Below are 27,991 nucleotides of genomic sequence, written 5' to 3'. Positions count from 1 at the left end.
GATTAAGGCATTGATTGTTCAAAATAGATATTTAGAGAATGATTGAAGCTGATTTTTATAAATCTAATCCACAAATTGTGGTGTTTTGGTCTTTTCCCCTTTGAACCATTGCCTTTCTGCAGCAGCACTTCCAAGCATTTTTAGACTCAATTTTCAATGTACATGAGATATAAAATGAATTTATTTAATATATACTGCAATAATTTTCTTTTAGCTGGCTTATTGATGCAGAACCAGCGGTTTTCACTTCTGTCTCAAGGACATCCACACTTGAACATGAATTTTATTCAGCAGAAGAAATGAAGTTTAATTAAGGGGATGGGAAGAAATCAGGTTGGAATAAAATGTTATTGCAACATGTTTAGATAAAAAGATTATTTAAAACTTTTTAAGTGTATAATTTGTACATAGATATAAAATATAGTTTTTACTAGTATCACAAGAATTAGTGATACAAATGTCATCTATTTTATTACCCTATTTTTAAGGGAACTGCGTTTTATTTTATCTTGATAAACTGTAAAGAGAGTTTTTAAAATTAAGTTGTTTATTTTCTATTAGCTTTATTCATACTTTGGTTCAGACTTTATATCTATTCTAAAAAGAAATTAGAAGGAATTCATGTGTTAAAGCCTGTCATTTCTTTACTGAACAATGTAGTGCCAAAAAACTTTTTAAAAAGGAAAAAAATAAAATTGGAAAATCCTAAATCATAGCCATATTTTCTTTCACGTTAAGGATTAAATGCTAAATGGCAGTACTTTTTTTAAAAAAGATGAAAAGGGTTGGGCACTATCAATTTTAGCATTTTGGATATGGAAATGTTTGGGATTTGGAGGTCTACCTATAAGGGTATTTGCTGCATAAACATTAAAGAAGCCTCACATATGCCTGTAAAGTGTTGCCATTTAGCTCACTGAACTTTGTGACAGCATACACATTCAGACTTATCCTTCCTTCGTATAACTTCTGGTACATAGCTCTACATGCCTGATATGTCTGTTGCCTATTAAGAGAAGCAAGTGAAGAACAAAACGGCCATTTTCATTAAGTGCAAGTGTTTCTGGAATGGTAATACCACCTTGAGTCTAGGATTGATACATAAAAAGTGCTTTCTGACTTGTGGAAGTATATCTAAATTTACCAACATGAAAATCTTGGTGCTCTAATGAATTAAATATACACAGTGTCTAAAGCAAACTCGAGGCATTGAATTTATGTTCAAATCCTAGTAATTTAGTGAAAAATGTAACAATAAATTTGCCCATATTTTCAAGTCTGCAATCTTATTCCCATTCATTGCAAAATAATCCCAACTGAATGGTATTCCCATCTTAATAAATATGTGTATCTGTGCCATACGTTCTTGTGCCGAATATTCCTATTCTAGGAATAGACATATGAAGCACAGTTCAAATTGGTTTGAATCAGATTTACAATTCAGATTAGAAATAAATCCAAAATCAACTCGGAAAAAATTGTACGTACACAAAAGTTGAAACTTTCACAGACTTGTAATTTGATTTCAGTAACTCAATTGGATTGCTTTTGAACTGAATCAGATATTTGCACTCTCCTGTTTATTATGTATTAATAATGAATATGTTCAGAACAATTATTCATTTTACAAGTATTTGTAATTTAAATCAGTTCTGAATAAGTCAGTCCAAGAAAAAAGATTTTTTTTAAAAAAGAGACATACTTCTGTACCAATTTTTTTTAATAAAGAAATTACAAGACAAACTTTCTTCCTGCTTCACATTTACAATTGTTGTAAAAAACAGGGGTGATCAGAAAATACATTGAAAGGATGTCCATTTTTAGTTAAAGATATCAAACAGGGCAATGAATAAAAATGCAGTCTGGTTCAATCATCTAAATGTGCAAGGATTCGAAATGGGAAAAGATGGGAGTAGACCAGGGGTGTCCAAACTTGGCAACTTTAAGACCTGTGGACATGCTGGATGGGGAATTCTGGGTGTTGAAGTCCACGAGTCTTAGTTGTCAAAGTTAGACCCCCTGGTGTAGATTATCCTCAGTGACCCTGTGACTACATAACACAACCTTAATGTTGACTAGAAAATCTGAATGGAAGAGCTATGAATTTTGATTGTGAGAAGAACTGTCTTAATTATGATCCATAAATATAGAGAATTGGTTTTTTTAAAATCTGTAATTAAACCAAATCAGTTCAGAAAAATAAGGAGACTGAGGCTGGTGCACACAGAGCTATAGGGGTAAATCCACTTTGTATATGTTGTCCTCACTTTGAACTTTATCAGAGCTTACATTGCCCAAGAAACAATGCAAAAAACATTGAGCTGCCACAGGAGCATCTATCTATCAAATGAACTCCTCTACAAAAAAAAAAAAAAAAGCTTCCAATTCATGAAACAGGTTAAGGTTATTCATTTCCCCGACGACTTTTCTTATGGCTTTTTTTAGATCTGAAAGAAGAATAAAAGCTTTTCATTATTCAGTTAACTTGAGTTCAGTGAAACTCACGATCAAGAAATTAAAATTCAAGTTTGCACAATAAGATAGCATGTAATCATTGGTCCAAATAGATCTCTCCACCTATATGAACATATAGCTCAATTATAAAGACTGATTATTCCTCTGGGACAAATCTAGTACAAAACTTCTACAAACTCCTGTGTTACCATTTTGAAATAGCAAAATATGAAATACATACCTTTCTGGAGACTTGGAATGACTACGATGTCTGTGGCTACGATGGTGCCCTGTTGAGATAAGGTACAAACTTTTGACTTTGATTCTGCTCATATAGGTAGTCTTTGACTTATAACAGTTCATTTAGTGATCATTTAAAATTACAACAGCACTGAAAAAGTGACCGTCTTTCACACTTCAGATACTTGGCAACTGACTCATGACGGTCCCCCAGGGTCATATGATCACCTTTTGCAATCTTTTGACAAGCAAAGTCAATGGGGAAGCCAAATTTACTTAACAACCGTGTTACTAATTTAACTCGTGATTTGCTTAACAATTGTGGCAAGAAAGGTGGTAAAATGGGACAAAACTCATTTAATCAATGTATCACTTAGCAACAGAAATTTGGGCTCAATTGTGGTCCTGTACTTAACATAGTCCTTTGATGCTCCATACCATAATAATACAGCATGGTGAAGAGGGGATGAAGCTTTTAATTATTGATAAGAGTCACATAAAAATGTTTGTGTATTATAGAAAATACCCCAAAAAAAGTTTTTAAAAGTCAAAGGAACCATCCACAACTGCCATTCTTAAAGTGTAAATACCTGGAGATTTAGATCTTGATCTGTGGCGTCTTTCTCTAGATCTACTTCGGTGCCTCCTTGGGCTCTTACTGCGATGTCTCTCGCGCCGTGGTGAAGGACTGTTAAGAAGTAATCTGTTAGTGATAAACTTACAATATTTTTAAAAGTTCAATTCAAATATCTTGCATCGTTACCTTCTCCTCTTTGGAGATCGGCTTCGCCTAAACAGGAAGGAGAGGGGATAAACAGTTATTTACTACAATACTTTTAGCACATTATGCTGGTTAGCAATAGTTGAAAGATCCCAAAATGCTACCTTCTAGGAGATCTACTTCGACTTCTTCTGTAGCGCAGTGTTGGAGATCTACGAGGTTTGTCTAAATCCCTATATCCTCTTCTTCTGTGATCAGGGGAAGGGGCTCTATCCAGCTGAAAACATGTCAACAACATGTAAGCTATCCAACATTTGTTCAAATTGTACGCATACACAGGATCAGTGGACCCAATGTTATTTTATTTATTAAACATACCATATTTTTTGGAGTATACGACGCACCTTCCCCCCCCCAAAAGGGGGTGAAAATTTAGGTGCGTCTTATACACCAAATGTAGCCCCGCCCACCCACTGGCCCCCACCTCACAGCAGTTACCTCCTTGCAAGCAAACAGCAAGAAAAAACAGATCCTTTCAGCTTCAGCACAGCCTAATTAGCACAAGTTGATTGGATCGGCCTCCTGACTCTCAGCTGATTTGCTCTCAGCTGTTTTGCGCAGGGCTCTGCTGCTTGCTGCAAAGAGATAAGTTGCTGGAGCAGATTTTTTTTCCCTTGTGCTAATCAAGCTATGCTGAAAACGAAAATTAAAGTAAAGCAAGCTGTTTGCTGCAATGGGGCAAAATTGCTCAGAGGCAGAGGGGGATTTCTTTTTCTTCTTTTCCTCACCAAAAAAGGTAGGTGCGTCTTATACTCCGGTGTGTTTTATACTCTGAAAAATACGGTATATGCCACCCATCTTGCTAAAGGTGATTCTAGGTGACTTACAATCAAAAATGCCAATATAAAACATTAAAAGAATAAATAGTAACATTAAATTTGAATTAAAATTGACAAAGATGGAGAGGAAGGGGGAGCAAGATGTGCACAAGGAAGAGGTGGGGTCTTAATCCATCTCCAGAATGACAACTGGCTCCAGGCCAGTTGGTAGAATCAGGTCTTTAGGCCCTTTCAGAAGGCCCAATGGATAGGTATGAATCTCACCTTGGAGGGGGGCACATTAAATACATTTCCAATAACCCATGTATGAAAAGAGAAGGAAGACAGGCAGAAATACTGGGAAGAATCCTGTGACATATTTCCATGAGAAGTGGCTTTAGCGCATGGAATAGGAAATGAGCCATTTCTTCACCCCAAATATCTGATGAGGATGCAAGAGGAGGAAAAATGTGATTCTCCTGTAACCTCATACTCCAGTTCTTAAGCTAGGTAGGTAATAAGCACCATATCACAATATTCCCTCAAAAAATAAGGATGTGACATTTTTATACTATAAAATCAGCATATGCCCTATAATTCGGCCCCATGCCGAAATAAAAACCTGACAGATTCAAACCTTTTCATCCTCCTCTTCCTCATCCTCACTAGATTCTACATCATCCATATCTTCTTCCAAAGCACTGATCCGTGTTTCCAGTTGTTCAGCTTCTTCTAGAACATATCTTTTCTACAAAGAACGAACAAGTTTCTAAATGCAGACAATACTTCAAACAGGAAAGATTTAATTATGCACTGTATAATCTTTTCACTCCTGAAAGTTTGATTTATAATTTTTTTATAATATAATTGATTATATACCTGTAGTCTAGGTAAAATGATATCACAGACACGCTCATCATGAAGCAATTGATCAATAAACTCATCGACATGCATGAGCTCAAACTCTGGGGGAAAAAAGATTGTATTTAAAAACAGTAACATTTTTAATAAGCTAAGATAAAATTGCAGAAAACACAAAAGGTATGTTTTATAATTTTTTTCTACATAAAAAGCAAGATATACAGTATGTGTGCTTGAGTATGGCAGTTTGAGTTATTGGATGATACGCATTTCTTGCCTCTTCCTGTCTGGTAAGATTAATACTATCCAAAGTGGTCCAGAGGCAAATATTTAATATGAAAAAAGCCGAGGTGGCGCAGTGATTAGAGTGCAGTACTGCAGGCTACTTCTGCTGACTGCCGGCTGCCTGCAATTTGGCAGTTCAAATCTCATCAAGCTCAAGGCTGATTCAGCCTTACATCCTTTTGAGGTCGGTAAAATGAGGACCCAGATTGTTGGGGGCAATATGCTGACTCTGTAAACCGCTTAGAGAGGGCTGTAAAAAGCATTATGAAGCGGTATATAAGTCTAAGTGCTATGGCTATGAAACAAGAATATAGCACCATTTAAGTCAACAGGATGGATATATAATTTAGTCTGTATGTGCTACTTACACAATGTTAGATAATGGGCTTTATAAATGATTGAATAAAGATACACCACTTACCCCCATTTCTATTTTGGCTTTTTATTTTTCGATAATCATTGTATAAAGGTTCAAGGTATTTGTAGCAGTCTATGGCAGTCCCAGTCAGTCTCATATATAATGCACCTAGTAATCTCACATACCTAAAAATTGGCAAAAGCAAAACATAAATTCAGAGTTTCTTTTTCCTATACAATTAGCTGAGGACACAAATATCCTATAATAGAATTTAAATTCACTACCGAGTTATTTCATTACAGATGTTAATTCAAAAATGTCCATGTTGTACCAAATTGCTTGATTTATGCTTATAGGTAATCCATACCTCTTCCTGTATTATTTCTTCCTTTCTGCTTTTCTTTCTCTCTCTCCCCCCCGTAAAAATACTGTACAAGTATTTTAAACCACTTAGAGAAATACTGTACAATACTTTGCTTTTGTAGAAAATGACTGATTTTCAATTTCAATGATACTTTTGAGAACTATTACAAAATTTCCAACAGAGCTGAAGATTAAGAGTTGTGATTGCAAAAATGTACACCATATTAATAATGTAGCCAAGCATAAAAAATATATGTAGAAATAACAAAAGAGTCCTTAATGTGAATCAGTAGCCCTTGTTATTTATGGGGGTTCTGTTCCAGTCTTTAGCTGTGTGTAATGAAACCTTGAATTTATGAAATTTGTGGGTGGGGAAGGGTTAGATTATGGAGCTTGAAAAATGGGTCTGTGAAGTTTGGGGCAGAGTGAGTTGATGGAAAAGAACTGCAAAACTGTAAAACTACAGGAGGGGAAGATTTAAGGACATGCTATCTGATGGGATTAGCAGCAGTTGCTAAACAAATGGTTGGGCAATGGCCTAATATGTACATTTACACTTGCAAAAAGTGATGGATGGATAAGAAGTAGGAAATAAATATGACTGATACCCAAAACCTTATACCATTGAGAATAAATCTGATTTATATTTACCAAACAAAGATAAGAGAAACCATGAACAAGGCTACCATCTGTACCAGTAAGTCTATTTATTTTAAATTACACCTCCATATTATTTTCTTCTCTTACTTGAAGTCTTCATTCTTTATAAATTCAACAATGATGTCTTTTTCAGGCTGAATCTGTAGCATCTTCAGAGTCAGGCACAAGAATGGTGTAGGCTTTATGTTCCCACCATAAACTCCACCAGTGTATCTCAGTTCCATAGCTTTATCTACAACCAATTCAGCTACAAAAAAAAATCATGACAATTCCATCAGATTTTAATATTAAAATTGTGTGTCTGGTTGTTTCATTTTTAATAAGATAGTGGCTGTAACCATCTAGGTAAAAATTATCAGAAGACACAAGAATTATGGAGTGTAGGTCAGGTAGGTCAGAATTAATAAGACCTTGAATAATGTGATATTCAATTTAGGGTGAATTGTAAATTGATATCAGGCTGCTTCAAATGCAGCCCAAAATTCAGTTAATGCAAGACTAGTATCTGTGCAATTGAGTCTAATGCATGCACAGTTATGGCTGGGGTTTAAAAATTTTAATGGACTATTTCTGTGATGGTGAGCCTATGGCATGCATGTCAGAAGTGGCATGCAGAGCCATCTCTCTGGCCACGCGAGCAGTTGCCTGTTGCTCTTCTGGGTTCCGGCCAGCTGGTCTTCAAGCGCGTGGGAGCACCGGAAACCGAAAGAACAGTTGTCCAGTGTGCATGTGCGCACCAGGGTGATCATCTTCCTGGCGCACGCATGCGCACCGGATGGTTCCTCTTCCGGTTTCTGGCACACGTGCTCGCTCTCGTTTCGGCACTTGGTGCCAAAACAGTTTGCCAACACTGGCCTATTTCCATTGAGTTGGAACGAATTACCATATTTTCTATAGCAAAATCACTTTTAATAGTGCAAATTCAAATACTGCAACCATTTCATGGGATTTATTAACTGCACTAGTTGAGACTGACCTGTATATAATCACACTGCAGCTTCCATGTAATTTTTTGAGAATCATTATTTTTCATTTGTAACCTTCCTGTGCCTTACAAAAGAAGATTTGAGGAAGAAGAAAAATATTTTCACAGGTTCTTTTAATTACAGTGTGAAAAGGACATTCCCCTATAAAAAAGACTTTCCAGTTATGTTTAATCACTGTTTGTTGGGATGCTCTATTAATGTAGTAACATTTTTTCTTCTTCAAAGGATGATGAAAGGTAAAACAGGATCAGCTATCCTTGACTTGGTATTAGAGAATAGGAAACATATCAGGGAAATAAAAGTAGCAGGAGAAAAATGACTACATAATATGATGTTCTTATTGTTAAAGGATCAGAAACTGAATATATTGCATATGTATCTTAGACTTCAAAAAAGTAGATTTTACTAAACTTTGTAAAAATTACAAATGGGACTAATGGCAAGAAAAAAAGCTGAATATGGGTAATGCTTCCTAAAAAAGGATATTAAAAATACAATTGCAAACAATTAAAAATATAGGAAACAGAGAAAGTACCCAAGGAAGAGGAACTACATGTCACCAAAATTTGAGAGATGGTTCCAAATGACTGAAAAGCAAACTGAGTTGAAGTTGTTAAGAATGAAGGAAAAAGTTATTTTTCAGATTTATTCAAACTCAGACAACCATACACCAGTTACTCAATAATGAAAGTAAAGGAAGAATTACTCAAGGTCTGTTTCACTCCGCTCTGAGAAGTTACATGTTCCCTCAGGGAATGAAAAGAATTGAAATTTAACATTAATCCATGGGTAAGGTATTTGAGTTAAATTGTTCAGATCCAGATGAATTACATCTTAAGATGCTAAGATAGGCCTATAAGAGTCTCCTTATATGAGAGTGAAGTGGCATAAAATTTTAATAAACACCATTTGGAACATTTAAGGATTTTCTCCCTAAAATGGACATTTATCTCCCTGAAATGGTTATGCACTTTTGTGCATCACTACCTGTTTCCCCCCAAAATAAGACAACTCCTGATTAATAAACCCAATCGGGCTTTTGAGCGCATGGCAATAAGGCCAAGCGCTTATTTCAGGGTTCAAAAAAATGTAAGACAGGGTCTTATTTTCGGGGAAACAGGGTAGAGATGGATTTCCCCTGGTACGCTCAGACTGAGGGTAGATACCTGTTCAAGATTTTTTTTTTTTTTAATTTGGATTCCTGCACTAAGAAAGGAAGTTAGACTCAAATCTATATAGCTCTTTCCAGATCTACCATCCTGGTTTTGAAAATATCTGCTCATTTCCCAAAGCTTCCCTTGACTTTAGACGGGTGGGCAACTGTGGCCCTTTTACAACCTGTGGACTTCAACTCCCAGAATTCCTGAGACAGCTAAGCTGTCTCAGGAATTCTGGGAGTTGAAGTCCACAGGTTGTAAAAAGGGCCACAGTTGCCCACCTCTGACTTTATAGATACTTTGAATTGCGAGTCATTTGGTGTCAACACGTTAAAATAAGATTGCTACACAATCTTGACAGGAGGAGACCGGCTGCCCTCGATTAAAACAGGGGTTAAGTATTACCTAGGTGCCCTTTCGTTTCACCAACCGTTCCGTTTGGTTTCCAACTCCCAAAATCTCCTCTCTCGCTCCCGATCTCCCGAAAAAGCCCCAACGGTTCCCACCACCACCACGCCCCCCCCACCCCGTCCATGATTCCCGATCCGCCCCCGTTGCTTCGGATCCAACTGCCCACATCGCTCAACCGCACCTGTGAGACCGAAGCATTCTTCCTTCCAGTACTTGGACTCGTAGATGCGGGTGCGGATGATCTTCTCCACCAGATACTGCGGGTTAGTGCCGTGGATGCTGTGCGCGTCTTTTACCGTCCGGTTTGCCATGGCCCAGTAGGGTACAAAGCCCTACAAAGCCTTACAAAGTGGGAGCGTTTCCAGAAGGGACAGAAAAGAAAAGGGGGGGGAGTGAGAAAGAGCGGCCTACAAAACTCTACCGCTCTCCCTATCCCTCCATTTTCACTTCCGCTCCGGGTTCACTTCCAGAGAGAGGAAGGGGCAGGCGGTCGACACTTCCGCCGGCCTCTCTTCATCCCCGGAAATAAGAATTGAGGGTTTTTTGTTTTTCCCCCCCCGCCCCCCACAGCCAGAAACAAACATGGCGTCTCTAGAGGCGCGCAGATTTCACTTCCGGGGCGGAGCGACAGGACTTTGGCGCGAAGTTTCATCTCGCAGGAGGAAGAGGGAAGCTGTCGCCGCGCTGAGCTTCAGATTGACGGGTTGCTGTTTTTATTTTTTGTTTTTTTTCCCCCCGTGCCGAGTTTCATCGGGCTTGAAAGAATGAATTGCAGCCCCTCGTGGAGGAAATCGTTGCCACGTAAGGTTTTTTTGTTGTTGAACGACAGGATTGCTAGCTTTCTAAGAAGCTTGAGTGGCAGATTCATCTTCACTCCAGGGTCCCTTAAATACTTCTCTATTATGTTTAGGGAAGGGGTGTTTGTGTAGGACAGAGGTCTTCAAACTTGGCAGCTTTAAGATTTGTGGACTTCAACTCCCAGAATTCTCCAGCCAGCTATGCTGGCTGGAGAATTCTGGGAGTTGAAGTCCACAAGTCTTAAAGCTGCCAAGTTTGGGGACCCCTGGTGTAGGAGAATAACACAGAAGCTGAGGATGGAGCATTGCCCTAACAACGGAATATTCCAGTACTTTTCCTCTTTTGCTCAGATGGTGTGTTTATTATACAATCTGATTTTTCCTGTTTGTTTTTTTTAACAGATACCATAAACACAAGAAGTCAGGGAAAACGCATCTATTCGTGGATTGGCAAGGCTATATCTACAGACAGAAAATTGCAGATTTCTCATTATAGGTGTGTCAGTCTGTTTTAGTTACTTCTTGTTCGAGAGCAAAATGTGTACCGTAGTTCTGGAAAAATGCATAATAATGCAGTAGTGCTGATAATTGAGCAGTACAGGCAATGCTGAACTTACGGTCATTTAGTGACCGTTCAAAGTTACGACAATACTGAAAAAAGTGAGGGTCGTTTTTCACACGACTTGCAGCATCCCTATGGTCAGATGATCAAAATTAGGGTGCTTGGCAACTGGTTCATATTTATGACAGGTGCAGTGTCCTGAGGACATGTGATCAGCTTTTGTGACTTTCTGACAAGTCAACAGGAAGCCAGATTCACCTAACAACCGTGTTATTAACTTAACCATGCAATGATTCACTTAACAACTCTGTCAAGAAATGTCGTAAAATGATGAAAAACTCACTTAACAATTGTCTCAGTAACAAAAATTTGTGGCTCAATCATGGTCGTAACTTGAGGACAAACTGTAATAGATATAAAAACCATTCTACATGACTCCATATGGCAATAATAATTTATATATACTACTGCCAGTATGCATGGTGCATTATGGAAGAAGAATCAAAACAAAAGCAAGCCCTGTCAGTATCTAAAATTTTGACAAAGGGGGTAATAATGAATAGAAGATGGGGAATGGTATCCAATGCCTTTAAAGAAATTATTTATCATTTTTAGGGGAATATCTATTAAGTGTGAAAAAGATATCAGTGACATCTGTATTTTCCCTGGAGAGTTTATTTTCATAGAAGAAGAAGAATATGATCAACTTTTTGTGGCAAGACTCTTAAAACTATATGAAGATGGTAAGTTTTTTCCGTCTCTTCCCTATACAGCAGTTTTCCAATGCTAAGATAATTTTTCTGTTGAATATTTGTAAAAGAGATTGTTAAAAAGTAATATATGATACTAAGAAGCTAAAGCATTTTTGAAAAATGGCAGAAATTTTTGTTCCAATTGTGGTGGTAAATTGAGCACTACCTGTATCAGTCTACAACTATTGGCTCAAATTAAATATACCATTTTAGCAATAGTTGATAGCAAAAGGTTGACACTTACTTAAGAAACCAAAGAAATGTATGTTTCAAAAATCTTCAAAGGGTCTTGGTAAGTAATATTTTTTTCTACTCTAGGTGCTCAGGAGAAACATGCAGTTGTTGAGTGGTTTTCTCGTATTGAAGAAATACCATTTGGTCTCCGAAAAAGTTTGGGACAAAAAGCTACACAGGAGATATTCTTGAATGAGGAGACTGAATGGGATACTGATGTATTTGTTTCATCTATTGTTTGTAAAATTATGGTGAGTAGTAGCGTATTCAAATGTGTCAAGGCAAGAAAAGGAAAATGTCTTCAGAACTTCTTTGATGTAGTTTACAGTAATTATAATCCTGAGATAGCTCATTCCTGGCAGCTTCAGGGCTGACATTTCTTCTTGGATATGTGAGACTAAACATGAAAGGCAGCAGTTTAAAAAGAATATAAAGTAATTTTTATTATATTTTATTATACATTATATTCTATGATAAATAGCCTATCATAGGGTTAGTCATGGTAGTTCTACTTCATCCGTTTTGACACTTCACTTATTTATACATTAATTTAGAGCCCTGGTAGTGCATTGATTAGAATGCAGTATTATTGTAGGCTAATTCTGCTGACTGCCAGAAGTTTGATTTTGACCAGCTCAGGGTTCATCGGCTCAGTCTTCCATCTTTCCGAGATTGGTAAAATGAGGATCCAGATTGTTGGGGGGAATATGCTGACTTTGTAAACTGCTTAGAGGGGGCTATAAAGCACTATGAAGCGGTATATAAGTCTAAGTGTTATTGCTGTTTCCGTTGATGGACAATTTGAGCACTGTATTGACAACACTTCTGTATAAACATGCTTCAATAGCATCAGCCAATCTGATTTATTTTATTTAAAAGATGTGTATGGCCACTCATCTTGGAGCACACCTGGGCAGCTCATGACAATAATAAAACTAAAAACCATAAAAAAGAAACACTAAAAAAAAATGGTGCCCCAGTCATCTCCCAAGATGCCCCAACAAACTATCCATAAATTCCATTCAATCTGTTCCAGTTCATGAGTAAGATCTTAATAGCCTTCTGGAAGGCTAAAAAGGTGGAGTCTGCTGGATCACCTCACAAGGTAGAGACTTCTATGAAAAGGATACACTTCCTAAGTCCCATTAAATGGCAATATTTCAGGAAAGGAACCCGGAACATGCCTACCCTGTTAGGCAGAAACTCTCAGCAAGAGACAAATAACCTATGCTAGGTAGGAATTTAAAGTTTAACCAGCACTTTGAATGACACCCAGAAGAAAACAGAACCAGTGCAGCTTTTGCAACAGGAATGTAAGTTGGGTGAATCTAGGGGTGCCTATTGCAGCTTCTGTATTCTAGACCAGTTGTGGCTTCTGGGTGGTCTTCAAGGGCATGTATAGTTCATGGCATTTCCTAAACAATGTTTTATATTGTTGATTATTAGTGTAGAGTTGATCACTTAGCTTACCTTCCCCAGTCTAGTAAGATTATAGTCCTGGTGATCCCCAATTACCATGACCATTGTAGTAACAAAACTTCTGAGAAACACTATATTAGATTAATTGGGCAGTGGCTTTTTGTAATTTGAATTATTAATGTTTATATAAGTTGTATGTTACAAATACCATCTTAGGCATCAGCTATTCCTGATTCTAATATCAAATCAGCATCTCTTAAATTACTTCTATACACGTACACTGTTTAGAGATAGTGAAAAGTATTATTCCTAAGCTAATACTATATATGATTCACTAATACTGTAACTTATGAATAGTACCAGCCCTAGATATATATGATGATTTCAATAGATAGCAGTAGCTAGTCACTAAGGTGGCTTGCCTCTAGTTACTACTTGGATTAGGCACCATCAGTTATTCCAGTGTTTTCAGCTAAGCCAGGCATTTATTTTAAAAAAAATCAAAGCAGCAAACCATTCCCACTCTGCAAAGGAAATTACATACATGCAGCCATTAGTAATTGAACTCAACTGCATCTTTGCAAGTCAGAGAGTTAATTGTAAAAATATGAGTTATAGTTCCCACTGTTTTGTTAAATATTCCTCTCCTCAAAGGACAAGTCAGTTTTCATTACATTTTGAGGAAATACATTCCTTAATTGACCTTTTGTTATGTTTAGAACTACTTGACGTTTAAACTCTTTGAATTATACTTTCAGTATAATTTTATAAGCTTTGATACGTTGATCACATTATTTTACTGTTACTGCTGTGTAAATGGACAACTTTGTGCCGTTTTGCTGTTTTAGGTTATTCCCTTATCACCATGTGAAACATTGCCTACTGAAGTAAAAGATAAGCAAGTTATGTTTGTAAGGAAATCTTGGGATGGAAAAAAGATAAAGCCACTGAGACCCAATTTACTGGCAGAATTGAAAAATTCCATTAAACTAAAGAGTGATATAAATTTTGCAACCGAGTGCACCCGGACTCCCTCTCGCTCGCTGGAAGAAGGAATCGAAAATGTCACTTGGAGTACCAGAGAAAGCAATAAAAGCAGTACAGAAGTAAAACTGAGACGTTCAGCTGCTAAGTCTTCCTTGTTTAAGCAGAGATATTTCCCAAAACTGGCCAGTGGAGACATCGCTGGAGCAAAGAAAAGATTACAGTTAAACAGTATGTTTGCAATAATTGGGTATTGCTGTCTTCACCGTTAGAAGATATAGCTCTGTAAATTGCCACATGGTTTATGTACTGAATAGCACCTTATTAATTTTAGGGTATATAGGAAATCTTTGACGTATGACCACAATTAAGCCCAAAATTTCCATTGCTAAGCAAAACAATTGTTAAATGAGTTTTGCCCCATTTTACAACCTTTCTTGCCACAGTTGTTAAGCAAATCACTGCAGTTATTGAATTAGTAACATAGTTGTTAAGTGACTCTGTCTTCCCCATTGACTTTGCTTGTCACAAGGTCTCAAAAAGTGATCACATGACCTTGGGACACTAACCGTCATAAATATGAGCCAGTTGCCAAGCGTTGGAAGTTTGATCACGTGACCATGGGGATGCTGCAATGGTCGTAAGTGAAAAATGATCATGTCATTTCTTTTCAGTGCCATTGTAATGTCGAAGAGTCACTAAAATGGTTGCAAGTCAAGGACCTTCAGATTTTTTTCAGATGAAAGGCATAATTAACAATGATGGCTTCTAATCTGGCACTCAAACAACTGAGGGTTTTCTTGAGCTGGGTTTGTTCATTTCTGCTGCTGCATTTGATGCATAAATACCTGGAACAGAAACAAAATTCTGTCCCTACTAGTATAACTTACATGATTACTCACATAATTGTGCAGGTTTATAGGTATATCACGATCAGAATTTTTTATCATTTCCTTGAAAATTGGGGAAGCCTTTGTAAAAAATGGGGGAACAAAAGATATTGTCCTTCCATGTTATTACTTGGATGTAAACCTAAAGGACTCAACCATTCTAGTTCAAGGTCTCGGAGACCAACTAAGTTTTTGACAGTTTATGAAAAATCAGTAAGGTCTAAGTTTGTTTCTTGGAGGAAACTTTAGAAATTAGGTTGCAGGCCAGAAGAAATTTGACCTCAGAGATACAGAGGGGCTTATGTATTCAGAAATTATCATTCTTTAATGACCTCTGTTAAATCTATGTTCTATGTTCTGATTTTTTTCTTTTTAGCACCTACAAAATCTAGAAATACGCTTGCAGTGCAACAAGATGTGATAGAACTTCTAGACTGTAGTTTGATTGAAACTCCTCAACGATCATCCCTTAAAAGAAAAGTAACATTTACTGGCATTAAAGGTTCTCCTAAAAAAATACCTTGTGTTTCTGATGAGGAAGATTTGCTCTTAGATATAAAACCACTGGATGAGCAGCCTGAAAGAACTACAACAAATTTACTAACTCCGTGCCAGAGGATCCAAGATTCCAGTCTGAAAATCAGCAGTTCTGCTGTGACAGAAAGTGGCAAAGGGTAGGGACCAGCATTATATCCTAAATTCAGAAGTGTGGTCTTCTGAACAGCCTATGTTCTTGTTTCTATATTAACATACTATTTTTCTTCAAGCAAGACACAGGTATCCCTTTCTGTTTAATATTAATTTTCTTCTTTTCTGTAATAATTTGCTGACAGGCAGAAATTTTAGCTTTTTAATAGTGGGGTTAAATTTAACAGATTAATAACTACACTTGAATACGATTCCATGGGTTAAATTTTGTCTGCCTAGATTGTTTGTATCTGTTTCTTGAATAATTGACAATAGTGAAGTTGGTGAAGGTGTGTATTTTTCATAGAATATATTAGTCGCATTTCTTTATAGTTTAGATGAAGAACGTGAGTTGGAAACAAGGAATTCAGCGATGACTCCACGTTCACGCAGAAAATGTGCAGAAGTGACTGCTGCTCGAATTGCAAAACAACTTGGGTGAGACTGTTATCCATACCACGTTTTAATTTTGTAGGCTGTTTAGTGTTTATAGTCTGTTAGTAACGACAAATTATTGGTGGAAATAATTGCCTTATATAAGCATGTTTACAAATATATTGTTGGATAGAAATACTTTTTTAAAAGAAAAGATTGTCCAAAATTGATCTTCGTATCAATGAAAATAAGTGGACCAAATCTGGATCCATAACCCTCACTAAACAATAAATGACCAAACAAGGGATTGATTTAGCATGGTGGCCATATGCAAATACAATCAAAATATGAGAAAGACGCAAGAATGTATAACTTTCATAAAGAACCAACAGAATTAGATTAAATACTACTAGGGACAGATGAAAAATTAATTTAAATATATATAATTATTTACTGAGTATTAAACTGGAAGAACAACAAATGAAAGAAACAATGGTAAGATGGGCTAAAAACTACCCAATGGGCTATTCTACCCAATAGAATTAGATAAATGGCAGAAACTGGGATAGAAATTGTAAGCTAACAATGTCAACAGCCTATAAGGAGAACTTATATAAAATGTTTTATAGGTGGCATTTATCATCAGCGAGATTAGCAAAGATGTATGAAAATTTATCAGTTAAATGTTGGAAGTGTAATCAGATACCAGGTTCATACTGTCATATGTGGTACACATGCTCAAAGGCAAAAAACTACTGGACTAAAATACACAGTTGGCTAGAAAAAATGATAAAACAACACAGATTTGAAACCAGAGATATTCTTGTTGGGTATGTTACCAGAACAGTAAGACAAAGGGAAAATATATTTAATTTTACATGTATTAACGGCAGCAAGAATTGTGTTTGCACAACAGTGGAAAAATGAAGAGATCCCTACAGATGAAAGTGTTATTAAAAAAATATTAGAATGTGCTGAGATGGACAGGTTAACACTTAAAAGAAAAGAAAAGGAAGAAACAGAGTACTTTTTGACATGGGACTTGTTTTACCAATGGTTAATTAACAGAATCAGAGATTAGAATCTAAAAAGATCTAAAAGATAATAAGAACTTTTGTATTAAAAACTTTGTAAGATAGATAATCTAATTGTATTACTATTTTGCGATTATTACGGATATGTTTATTATGATTAATGTTGATCAATATGGCATTTCTACTTAAAATTAATTGTGCCTAGACAGCACGCTGTTCAGATAGATATGGAATTTTTATGTGATATAAAAAATGTATTAATAAAACATATATTAAAACACTTTGATGAAAAAAACCCCACCCCTCACTGTGATTCATTCCTAGGACATTCTTTTTACCCTTACCTACTTTTTTTAATCTTAAATGTAAACTTTGCAGTTTAAATGATAAGATTGATGCACGTAATCTCACCTTCACTTTCTACTGAGAAGAGAATTTGCTTATATCCCAAGTTTTGAATTAAAATGGCCATACCCATTTGTCAGCATGGCCGTTGCAGAGTTTATTGGAGATATAGCCAAATATATGATGGAGACATCAAGACTGTTAAGTTGTAGTTTGTTGTCTAGCCTCCCTTACAAACCAAATGTTAGGTTCTTGACAGGCTTTCAAGATTGTCTTCCAATAGTTTATTAGCAAAAAAAAAAAAAAAAAAAAGATGGTTACAGAATTCCAAGTTGTTTTGTTCTCAAATTTTTTCAAGATAGTTATCTAGCTCAGCATATAGCTAATGTGATTAAGGCAAAATAACTGAAGGTGTTTCTCATGCTTTCTCTTCCCTTGACTGAAGTGTTTTTTGCAACAGTCCTGTTTCCCTCTCTGCTTTCTCGGAATCTGTTAAGACATTCCTTCTCAGAAGAGTAGTTTGGAATGATAGTTCTCTAGATAGCTAGGCCTTGCATGCCTTTTTGAAGAGGAAGCACACCTTTCAAAACCTGTGGCATTACTTAATCCGCTAAAACCTCAAAGGACAGCGATCTAATTTAAAGTTGGCTGAGTTCAATCTAATTTAATCTAATTTAAAGGTGGCTGAGCTCAATTCAGAGGTCCCCTGTGATTCCTTACACATCACAGGCTCAAAAGAATCTTAGATAAAGCAGGGTTTTCTGTCACCATGTCCATGAACATGGGCTCATATCTGGCTGATCATAATATCATTGTCTTCATCCAGTGTTGTTCCAGTGTTGTCTCTTTTTCTGCTTATTGTCCAAAATTCAAAATTTGATGTATCTAATTTCTTTCTTTAGTGTTTTGAACGCAGCTGGAGATAAAGGCAAGGGTAAGAAGTGTCTTAGTCCCTTGGAAACTTCTGATTCAGATAGCAGTGATGAAGAAGACAACAAGAGACTTCATACACCTAAAAGGCAAACAAAATCCACTCCTCTCAAGTTCTCAAAGAACCAATCCAGGGGGACACCTGCCAAGGATCCAAGGAATAGTGTAAGAACTACAGGCATTTCTGAAAACAAAAAAAAGTACTTCCAACAATCATATAAACATAAAATAAGTTCTTGATTTTGCAATTTCAGGAATATATAAAATTTAGTTTGGAATTTATAAATGGCGATAACTGAGAAGAACAATCAAATAATACCATCTTCATTTTACCTGATCAAGCTAAGCTGTGTCTTTGTATGTGTGTTAGGATCATTTCAATCAATTTCAACTCCTGGCAACATGAACAGATCAATATAGTTTCCTTGGCAATATTTTTGGAAATGGTTTACCATTCAGGATTTGTTTTTTTAATTTCCCGGTCTTGTTCTGGTGTTGATTGGCTCTAAGTCACTTAGCTGGCTTTTATTTCCAAGGGAGAATGAAAATACAGTTCCTAGTCCAAATGCTCCTAGTCCACTACCTTTAATCACAACAAGAAACTGACTACAAGGTGAACTACAAAATTCCAAAGAGGAAATAATGTAAAACTGTTTCCGCCTTTCCTTCTTTCAGTCCAATTTTGCATTGAATATTCATTTAAATTCTATGCCAAATAAATAATGTATTAAGCATTACAAATGTTTGGTTTAATTTTTTCAATTATTATTTTCAGCAGTTTCAAACAAAGGAGAAGGCAAACAATTATGTTCGTAAAAGAGAAAATAACAATGATTTTTCTTGCAGTCTAAACCAAGTACTCCAAAAACTCCACGTAATGCCACCCCAAGAATACGCAGCCGAAATCAGACTGCCCAGAAGCCAGTCAATGTGCTAGAAGAGGCAAGAATGAGGTAAAGTAAAATAATCCTCGTATTTCCTAAGGGAAGAAATAAATAATAATGTAGTTAAAGAAAGAGAAGCTAGAAGTTAGCCTTTGAGGGTGATGTAAATGATATTATTTAGTACAGTAAGAGATATATAATGGTACCTTTAAATAAACATTCTTTGTGTTATGCATGTCTTATTCTTCCTGTTCTAAGTTTGCATATAAAATATTTTTTACTTTGGATTAGCGTTGAAGTTATAAAGTCACCTTTAAAAAACTTACCCCTTTTTTAACCCAGCACTATTTGAAATGAATTCTTAGAATATTTGCATAACAACTCTTAATAAATTCTATTCTGTGCCTAGCACCTTACTTAGAAATCATATAACCGGGGTCTCTAAAATTGACATCTTTCCTCCTCTTTTGCTTTAATTGACAGACTGCATGTTTCTGCTGTCCCTGAAGCCTTGCCCTGCCGTGAAAAGGAATTCCAGGATATCTGTAACTTTATAGAAAGCAAGCTTCTTGATGGTACAGGAGGGTGAGTGTTTCTTGGCATGCTATTCGTCCATTTTCAGTTTCATTAAAGGAAGGGAAGGAAAAAAAAGAAATCCAGGTCATGCTGATGTGCCAAAACAATGATAGCAAGTTTTCGCATAAAAGTTCTTTTTCTATAAGATTACAACGCCTTTTACAATTTCTTGAAAGTCGTGCATTCTTATTACACAGATTAAAAGAAATACCTTGTTTATTAATAAACACTTATTAACATGTTTTGGCTGCAATTTGCTAAATACATTCCATTTTGGAATGAAATCCAAATCTTCATCTTTATTACCCAGTCCATTGGGTGTGGAACTGTCCATTCTCAGATCTATCCACTTGTCTGTGATTATTTTTATTTTAAGAAGGATTAAGTAACTTTTTGGGGCTTTAAGTAGGAGTTAAGGAAATAACACATTTTCAGAGTTTCCTTATAAAAGTTCCAGGAACAATCAACATAGCTAAAGCTGCAGCTGAATCATTAATCATATTTAATCTGACTAAAGGGACAATTGTTCTAAGGTTGTATAAGGCAGCTTTTTATTAGAAAAACAGAAATCTTCATGATTAGTATTGGTTCTCTTGTGTTTCAGGTGTATGTACATTTCTGGAGTTCCTGGAACAGGTAAAACAGCAACAGTCCATGAAGCTATTCATTATCTTCAGCAGGCAGCAGAAAATGACGAGATACCAGCTTTCCAGTTTATAGAGATTAATGGAATGAAACTGACTGATCCCAACCAAGCCTATGTGCTAATTTTAAAGGTGAGTATGCTTGAGAAAAATGGAATTGGGCAAGAAGCTTTTTCAGTAGTTTCTTAAATTCAGAGGGTGAGCTTGCCTGTCACTAGGAGTGTATTTTCTTGCTATGCGACAGTGTTTTCAGTCCCTGTCTTCAAGATGAATAATTTGGTTATGGAGTGTAATCTAGCACATTGTTTTCATGGAAGTTGGTAGATCGATAGTCTTGGCTGACAAAAATGAATGGCCCAGACACATCCAGATGACTTACATACCTATGGAGGATTAAAACCTCAATCTTCCTGCTCTTAGTTCAACATCTTAACCAATACACTACATTGGCTCTCTGCTCCAGGTGTACACACCCAACATGTGTTTCTTTGTGTGTCTACACTACTGACACAACTAATGACTTGTGGATAATGGCTGTCTTTTAAAATTTGGAAGATTGCAAACACTTAAGTACTTATTTATAGCTAAATATGAAGTGATCAGGGAATGATTCAGGGTTCAAAAATTCTGCAATTAATGCAGATATCTCTCCAAATATATTGTTTAAACACATAGGCAGATTAACAGCTGTTGGCCTTACTTTCTGAAGTTAATGAGGACTAAAGGCAATACTTTTGGAAGGATAAGTAAGTGTATGAGCTGACAGATGTGCTTCACTGTTTATGTTACCATCCAGGGAAATATTTGGAGTTTATTAATAAGTGGATTCTCAGGCAAGATTTTAAAAGGAGTCGTAGGACTCCTTACAACTTGCACAATTTCAGACAATACTTAAATCACATTAATAAAGTGGCAGAAGTATACCATACCAACATTCTAAGATATGCCTGTTAAAGATTAACTGGTTTGATTAGCACAGCTGGGATATGCTGTAGACATTTATCTGAATACAGCTTAAGTAGAATAGTTGCACTAAATTATCTCTCCCTGAAATGTGCCTTTTACTCCTAAACACAAAACCCATAGTAAAACAATTACCATGAAAAGTATTTTTTTTTACTGAAACATATCTATATATGACAGAAAGATGAATAACAGGCTTTTATAAATGAAATAATACATGAAAAGAAACAGCCAGAAAAGTTTTAACTATAAATTTGGCCACCCATGGCAAAATTGCAGCAAATATAACAACAACAACGACAACAACAATAATAAATATAAAGCTAAAAGGAAACTTTCCTGAAAACAAGCAAATGAACAAATTTGCTAAACAATCTAAAATCCTGACTATGCATCAAGCTCCATTGTCGTCATACTTTAAAATGTTTACAATACAGTTTAATATTTAAAACAACAGTGAAGATCTGGCTGCTATGGTCAAGCTGGATGAAGTTAGGTATTACGAGGAAAAGATTCTTACCTCCTTGTATTTTTTCAGGTATTTCTCAATACAAGAAGAGACATAGGACTCCATCTCCCACAAAAGAAAAATAATGGGTCATATGAAAAACATCCTTAAAAATGGAGTTTCATAAGGGTGGTTCTGTCTGACTTCCACTGGCTTAGCTTTTAAAAAACTCATTGTGTCCTTCCACCTCTCCTTTCACTCTTCCTGTTTTATATTCATAATAAAACAGAAAAATTATGTCTGCTTTATTATATTTCAGCTCTAAGTGGGTTTATGACTTTACAGTCTGATGGTGTTCAACATAAAAAATGAATGTAGGTCTGGCAGAAAGTTTATCTGGATATTAGTTCCATTATGACAAATTGAAGGTAATGTAATTCTGTAAACTTATAGTTTTTAGGTGAGTTCTTCCATCTGTCCTTCCAAAGCTGACATGTCACACTGAATATAGTAGGATTTACCTCTAGATAAACATATATAGAATTATACTATCGCTATAGCAGAATTCATTACTGCTGCACAAGATTGTAACACCAGTCTCCATTTAATTTGATCTAGCTATTGACAGGCCAGAAGGCAACTGCCAATCACGCAGCTGAACTTCTGAAAAAGATGTTTTGCACACCTGGATCAAAAAGGAAAACTGTAGTACTTGTTGTGGATGAGGTAATGTGGGAGTAGTTAGAAGATTTTTTTTTAGTTTGTTTTGTATGTATTTCAGAGTCATGGGGCTGTTGTAAGATTGAAATGGTCTAAAATGGTCATCCTTGTCAATAAAAACAATGTAAATTATTTCAAAACACTTTCATTCTCTTCACCTGAATAAGAGGAGCCTACAAATATTAATTAAAAATAAAAACCATCTCTGCTGAGTTTAAAGTCTTTAAAAAAGAATGCAAAGCGGAAAAGCTATTTTCTGTGTTCCTTCCTAAACTGATACATTTCTGTAGATTTCAGTTCCAGCTATATAACAAGCACTTATTCTTCAAATAGAAATGTACTGATTCAGAGAAAGAAATATACAGTATTTTTCTTTAGATACTTATATTTGCAGTGCTATCCATAGATGAAGATAATTAAAAATAATGCATGTTGTATTTGAATAAGGCTAATCCAAAATATTTTTCTGCAGAACTAAAAAAATTAGAACCAGAACTTTTACATCTTTGTAGCATATATTTTCTCCATCTGTAACTTTGTATCAATTTCTTCTTTAATCTAGCTTGATCTTCTATGGACTCGAAAACAAAATGTGATGTACAATCTCTTTGACTGGCCCACCCAGAAAAATGCCAGGCTAATTGTCTTGGCCATTGCTAACACTATGGATTTGCCAGAAAGAATAATGATGAAAAGAGTAGCCAGCAGGCTGGTACGTCTATTCAACTCTTATTACTGTGGTTATGTTGCATTCATGATGTTTTCAGAAATTAATGAAAAAGAAGGAATGAGATATTACAGTGCTGTGCTTTGCAATCAGTTGTTACTGGTATGAGAAAAATTCCAGATAAATTCTCAACCTAATTGTTTGAGATGCCACTTTAGATATGGTCTGAATAAAGAAAAGTTTAGTAGATACCATTTACTAGGAGTTTAAATAATGGTGTTATGCATTTGATTACTGTATTTTTCTGTTCTGAACTAGTCATTTATAGAACTAGATATCAAACATAGGAGTCTTTGTGGTGCTAGAAGAAAGAAGGATTCTGATGTGGGAGTGTTCAACCCATGATAATAGGCTGGAATGCATAGAGTTTTGGAAAAACTACTTGCAATAATAATATCACAAGTTCTGAATAAAACATTTCAGTAGTTTATGCCTAAAATCGCATGACTATTTGGTGCATACATTTTCAGTTTCCATATAAGATAATTAAAAAGCATTTTGGATAGAAAAACCATCATATAAGGTTAAACACAACTGCACATCCCATAATTTATTCTATCTCTACACTTCATACAGTTTGTCAGATTTATTGAATATCCATTTCAAGAGCTTTCAAGAAGTTTGATGTTTTCCATTTTGCAGGGCCTTACCCGAATGTCTTTCCAACCGTACTCCTACAAGCAGTTACAACAAATTATTTCATCCAGAATCAATCAGTTAAAAGCATTTGAAGAGGATGCAGTTCAGTTCATTTCTAGAAAGGTAAATTGATTGACCATAGCAGCAGCTGTGTGCAATTTTTTTAAAAATTAACACTGTTCTTAGTAATGATTGAACTCTAACCGTAAAGTACAAACTATATATCAAACTGATGGATCTAGGTCTGTATCATAAATTAGAAAAATTTTAAAGAAGTGCTTCAGAGATTCTTCATTATTGTGTCTCAGTTTTTCGGGATTCTGAAGAAAGCGAAGACGACAGTAATTAAATACATAAAATGTATCAATTTTATTTATTTATTTAGCAAACCTATATGGCTGTCTATTTACCAGACAGAACTATGGGCAATGAACAAAAATAAAAAGCAGAATGTAGTCAACACAAAAAAGGACTTAAAAACAACATTGAGGCCCTAATAAAATTTGCATGCGTCAACCATACAGTGCCAGCTCCCTCAACAGCTTGGCCCCATTGCCTGGGGGAAAAGCCATAACTTCACTGCTTTCCTGAAGATGAAAGGGTTATAGGCACCTATACCTCTGGAGAGAAACTGTTCCATAAGGTAAGGGCCATGACGTAGAAGTACAGTTTCTTCTGCCCCACCAGCTAACACTATTTCACTGAGAAGGTTCGGAGCATGGTCACCTTGCCAGATCTAGTGGGACAGGCAAAAACTACTAGGAATAGACAGTCCCAAAACTAAGCTGGGCCCTGGGCAGGCTTCTAGGTGCAACAATACCTTGCGTTGCACCTGGAAGCCTACTAGGGGGCACTGTAGCAAACTCAGTAGTGACCTACGGAATAGTAGTGACCTACCTATTGCATAGGTCAGACTGAATATGCCAACTACTGTCCATGCCACTGCATTCTGGACTAGCTGCAGCTTTCAAGTGCTCTTCAAGAGCAGCTCCATGTAGAATTCATTACAATAGACCAATTGGGAGGTGACCAAAGGCATTTTGTCTGAATTCTAAAGCCTGTTTAAAAAGATCACTTTTCTTTTAAGAAGTTGATCAGAAAATCATACTTTTTTTTTTAAATTTGATTTATATGCCGCCCTTCTCCGGAGACTCAGGACGGCTTACAATGCGTTAAGCAATAGCCTTCATACTTTTGTATATTTATACAAAGTCAGCTTATTGCCCCCCACAAACTGGGTCCTCAATTTACCTACCTTAGAAAGGATGGAAGGCTGAGTCAACCTTGAGCCTGGTGAAATTTGAACTTACAGTAATTGCAGACAGCTGGTGTTAATCACAATGCTATTAGTCTACTGAACCACCAGGCCCGTTACTTGTTCCTAGTAGTATTTGTCTGCCTCCAAGCAAAGGCAATTTCCAGATTTCAGCATTACAGGTCGTAACAAATGGGGGAAACCGAATTAGCATGGAGAAAGGGGAATTTCTGGGTGAAACAAATATTCCACATTCAATAATGTTGAATAGCTATCCTTCTGGGTATTGCAATGTAGAGAAAATGATCAACTTTCATTTTTAACCAATACATTTTAGGTTGCAGCTTTGTCTGGTGATGCAAGACGGTGCCTTGATATCTGCAGAAGGTCCACTGAAATCTGTGAACTTAACAGCAAAAGAGGTGATTCTGGATTAGTCAACATGGCACATGTTATGGAAGCTGTGGATGAAATGTTCTCATCTCCATATATAAATGCAATTAGGTAATAAAATAGTTTACCTATGAGTCTTCTCTTTTTCAGTGCCATAAAGGAAAATCTGGTCTGAGCAGTGTGGTGGCCTAGAGTTGGAGCTCTTGCCTCATAATAACAAGGCTGTGGGTTTGATCCTAAGTAGCAGCAGATATTTCTCTCTGGGAGCAATGAGTAATTGTCTGCTGAGAACTCCACATAGGTGTCAGGAAGGGCATCTGGCCAGAAAACACTCAAGCTCTACTCAATAGACATCTCCCCGATGCAAAGGTTTATAGGCTCATTAAAAGAAAAAATAAGAAAAATTTGGTCTGTGCAGTCCAAAAGTTACAACCATTTGTTCAACAACCATTAAAAGATAATGGTGCTAAACAAATGGTGGTAAAGACTGGCCCTTGGAATTCCAGGCATCACTGCATTCCCACAGTTACATGGTTGTGATCTGAGCATTCAGTGCGTAGCTCACAATTAGGACAGTAAACTGCAGTCACATGATCACAATTTCTAACATTCTTTGCCAGCTTCCCACAAGCAAAGTCAATGGGAAAGCTGCCAGGAAGTTGGAAATCATGATCACATGGAGTCCTCACTTATCGACTCATGAAGTCTTCACTCAATAACAGCAACCAGGATGCTGGAATTGCTGTTGCGAAGCAATACAGCTACATGACATCACACTTTAAAACCACATCATTTAGGGACAAAAATTCTATTCCCAGTTGCCATCATAACCCAAAATGTCTGTTTTTGAAATAGACCTTTTCTTAAGGAGATTACTCATCAACAGTCACCATTCTCACTCATTCTTGGTACTCTTAAATATCCGGGTTCCTTTTTTTGGACTTGTTTAGCTCGGTCCCACTCATCTATTCATGTTACATATTGCACAGGGTTGCACATTTTTCCCCCAAACTCATCCTTTTCTTCCAGTTATCACCATTCTATGGACCATAGCTTACAACCTTTATCAACCTATGATTTTTTATTTTTATAAGCACCCACAATTGAAATAACATCAATTGTACATTGTGAATGGAATACGTGCCTGCCTTGTAAATCAACATATTGTCTCTTGCAACCCACCAAGTAGAAGCTATATGTAGTGTACCAACACACTGAAATGTGCTTTTTTATTATGCTGTTTAATCTTGTTGGGGTTTTATTCTCTTAGGAATGCTTCACTGCAGGAGCAAATATTCTTGAAAGCCACAATTGCGGAATATCATAGGTTAGGACTGGAAGAAGCTACAATTCAGCAGGTAAAAATAAATGCTAATTTTTCAAGAAGACTGGTTATATTCTGGGGATGTATCTTTTCATTGGAAATTACTATTTAATGGATTTTATACAGCGTAGCTATTTATTCCAATTCACAAATATGCACTAATTAGATTAGTGCTTCAGGTCTTTGACAGTTCTCCTCGAGCCCATATTTTTATATTTTGAATATAGTTACAGTATTTGTGTCAGACCATACTATACATTCTTCCAAATTGCATATATTTAATCTAGGCAATCTATTTATCTTTTAATAATTTTCAGAATACAGTGGTACCTTAGTCTAGTACTTATTGTTAATTGGTTGCAGGAAGCATGATGAGTACCAAAACAAGTGCCAAACGAAATTTTCCCATAAGGAATAATGTAGTGAGGCACAAGGCAGCCAACACTGACAAGTTGTAGCTTGTGAGCTGAGTACCAAATAAACGATGAGGACCGGGACAAAATGTTCATGTCAAAATGCGTTGAGTACCAAATTCAATGAGTTTCAAACCAGCTGAGTACCAAGGTACCACTGTATATACAATTCTGAAAAATGATGTATCTCAGTAGTTCTTCACCACGGACCCCCTTTAAATACCTTTTGTGGCCATGGACCCCTAAGACTTAACTCAAGTTTTAAATCATAACATTTCTTCAAGCCTTCATGGACCCCCTGTGATCACATCACAGTCCTCCCCCCCTTCCCCCGGTGTCTGCGAACCACAGATATTATTATTTTCCCATAGAAAGAGGAAAGAAATTAGAAATTACTCCCTTAACCTGCTTGTTTTTAACCTTCAGTTTTGTTTTTTCCACTTCTAGATATTTCATCAGCACGTTGCTCTATGTAGACTTGAAGGCCTGTCAACACCTACTATATCAGATATAATAGCAATTTCCTCCCGACTTGGAGCTTGTAAACTTTTGCTGGCAGAATCTCATGCCAAGTACATTGGCATGCGAATTCGACTCAATGTTAGCCAGAATGATGTTATGTATGCACTCAAGCAAGATCAGAATGCCAAAAATACTAAATTTTAATAAGATTTGTTTTAAA

At 36.3% G+C, this 27,991-nt stretch overlaps 3 protein-coding genes across 6 annotated transcripts in view; 2 read left to right on the top strand and 1 right to left on the bottom strand.

Annotated features, from left to right (window-relative positions):
• The window catches only part of TUT4 (terminal uridylyl transferase 4), a 55,722-nt gene extending 53,979 nt beyond the window's left edge, over window positions 1-1,743 (top strand). For all 4 annotated transcript variants that reach the window (XM_034415085.3, XM_034415083.3, XM_087891068.1 and 1 more), the window contains one exon: window positions 215-1,743. In XM_034415085.3, coding sequence (XP_034270976.1) covers window positions 215-303 — 89 coding nt within the window. In that variant the 3' untranslated portion in view covers window positions 304-1,743. The remainder of the gene's footprint in view (window positions 1-214) is intronic.
• PRPF38A (pre-mRNA processing factor 38A) lies at window positions 1,703-9,930 on the bottom strand. Its single transcript, XM_034415086.3, has 10 exons — window positions 9,496-9,930; window positions 6,848-7,007; window positions 5,801-5,922; window positions 5,113-5,198; window positions 4,871-4,981; window positions 3,580-3,692; window positions 3,458-3,484; window positions 3,285-3,382; window positions 2,696-2,744; window positions 1,703-2,447 (listed from the first exon to the last, which is right to left on the bottom strand). Exons 1-10 carry the CDS (start codon window positions 9,623-9,625, stop codon window positions 2,405-2,407), a joined length of 939 nt encoding a protein of 312 aa, XP_034270977.1. The 5' UTR covers window positions 9,626-9,930; the 3' UTR covers window positions 1,703-2,404.
• ORC1 (origin recognition complex subunit 1) lies at window positions 9,855-27,991 on the top strand. The gene is made up of 17 exons (XM_034415082.3): window positions 9,855-10,115; window positions 10,514-10,607; window positions 11,289-11,416; window positions 11,744-11,910; window positions 13,927-14,293; window positions 15,329-15,626; window positions 15,973-16,077; window positions 18,296-18,488; window positions 19,170-19,276; window positions 19,691-19,792; window positions 20,388-20,559; window positions 22,457-22,564; window positions 23,121-23,270; window positions 23,928-24,047; window positions 25,517-25,683; window positions 26,843-26,930; window positions 27,757-27,991. The coding sequence occupies exons 1-17, from the start codon at window positions 10,079-10,081 to the stop codon at window positions 27,973-27,975; spliced, it is 2,622 nt and encodes an 873-aa protein (XP_034270973.1). The 5' UTR covers window positions 9,855-10,078; the 3' UTR covers window positions 27,976-27,991.

Source organism: Pantherophis guttatus, chromosome 3 (genome assembly GCF_059756535.1).
Source record: "Pantherophis guttatus breed Tessera chromosome 3, ASM5975653v1, whole genome shotgun sequence".
In the NCBI taxonomy this organism is placed as follows: domain Eukaryota; kingdom Metazoa; phylum Chordata; class Lepidosauria; order Squamata; family Colubridae; genus Pantherophis; species Pantherophis guttatus.
This window is presented reverse-complemented; position numbering and strand designations above follow the sequence as displayed.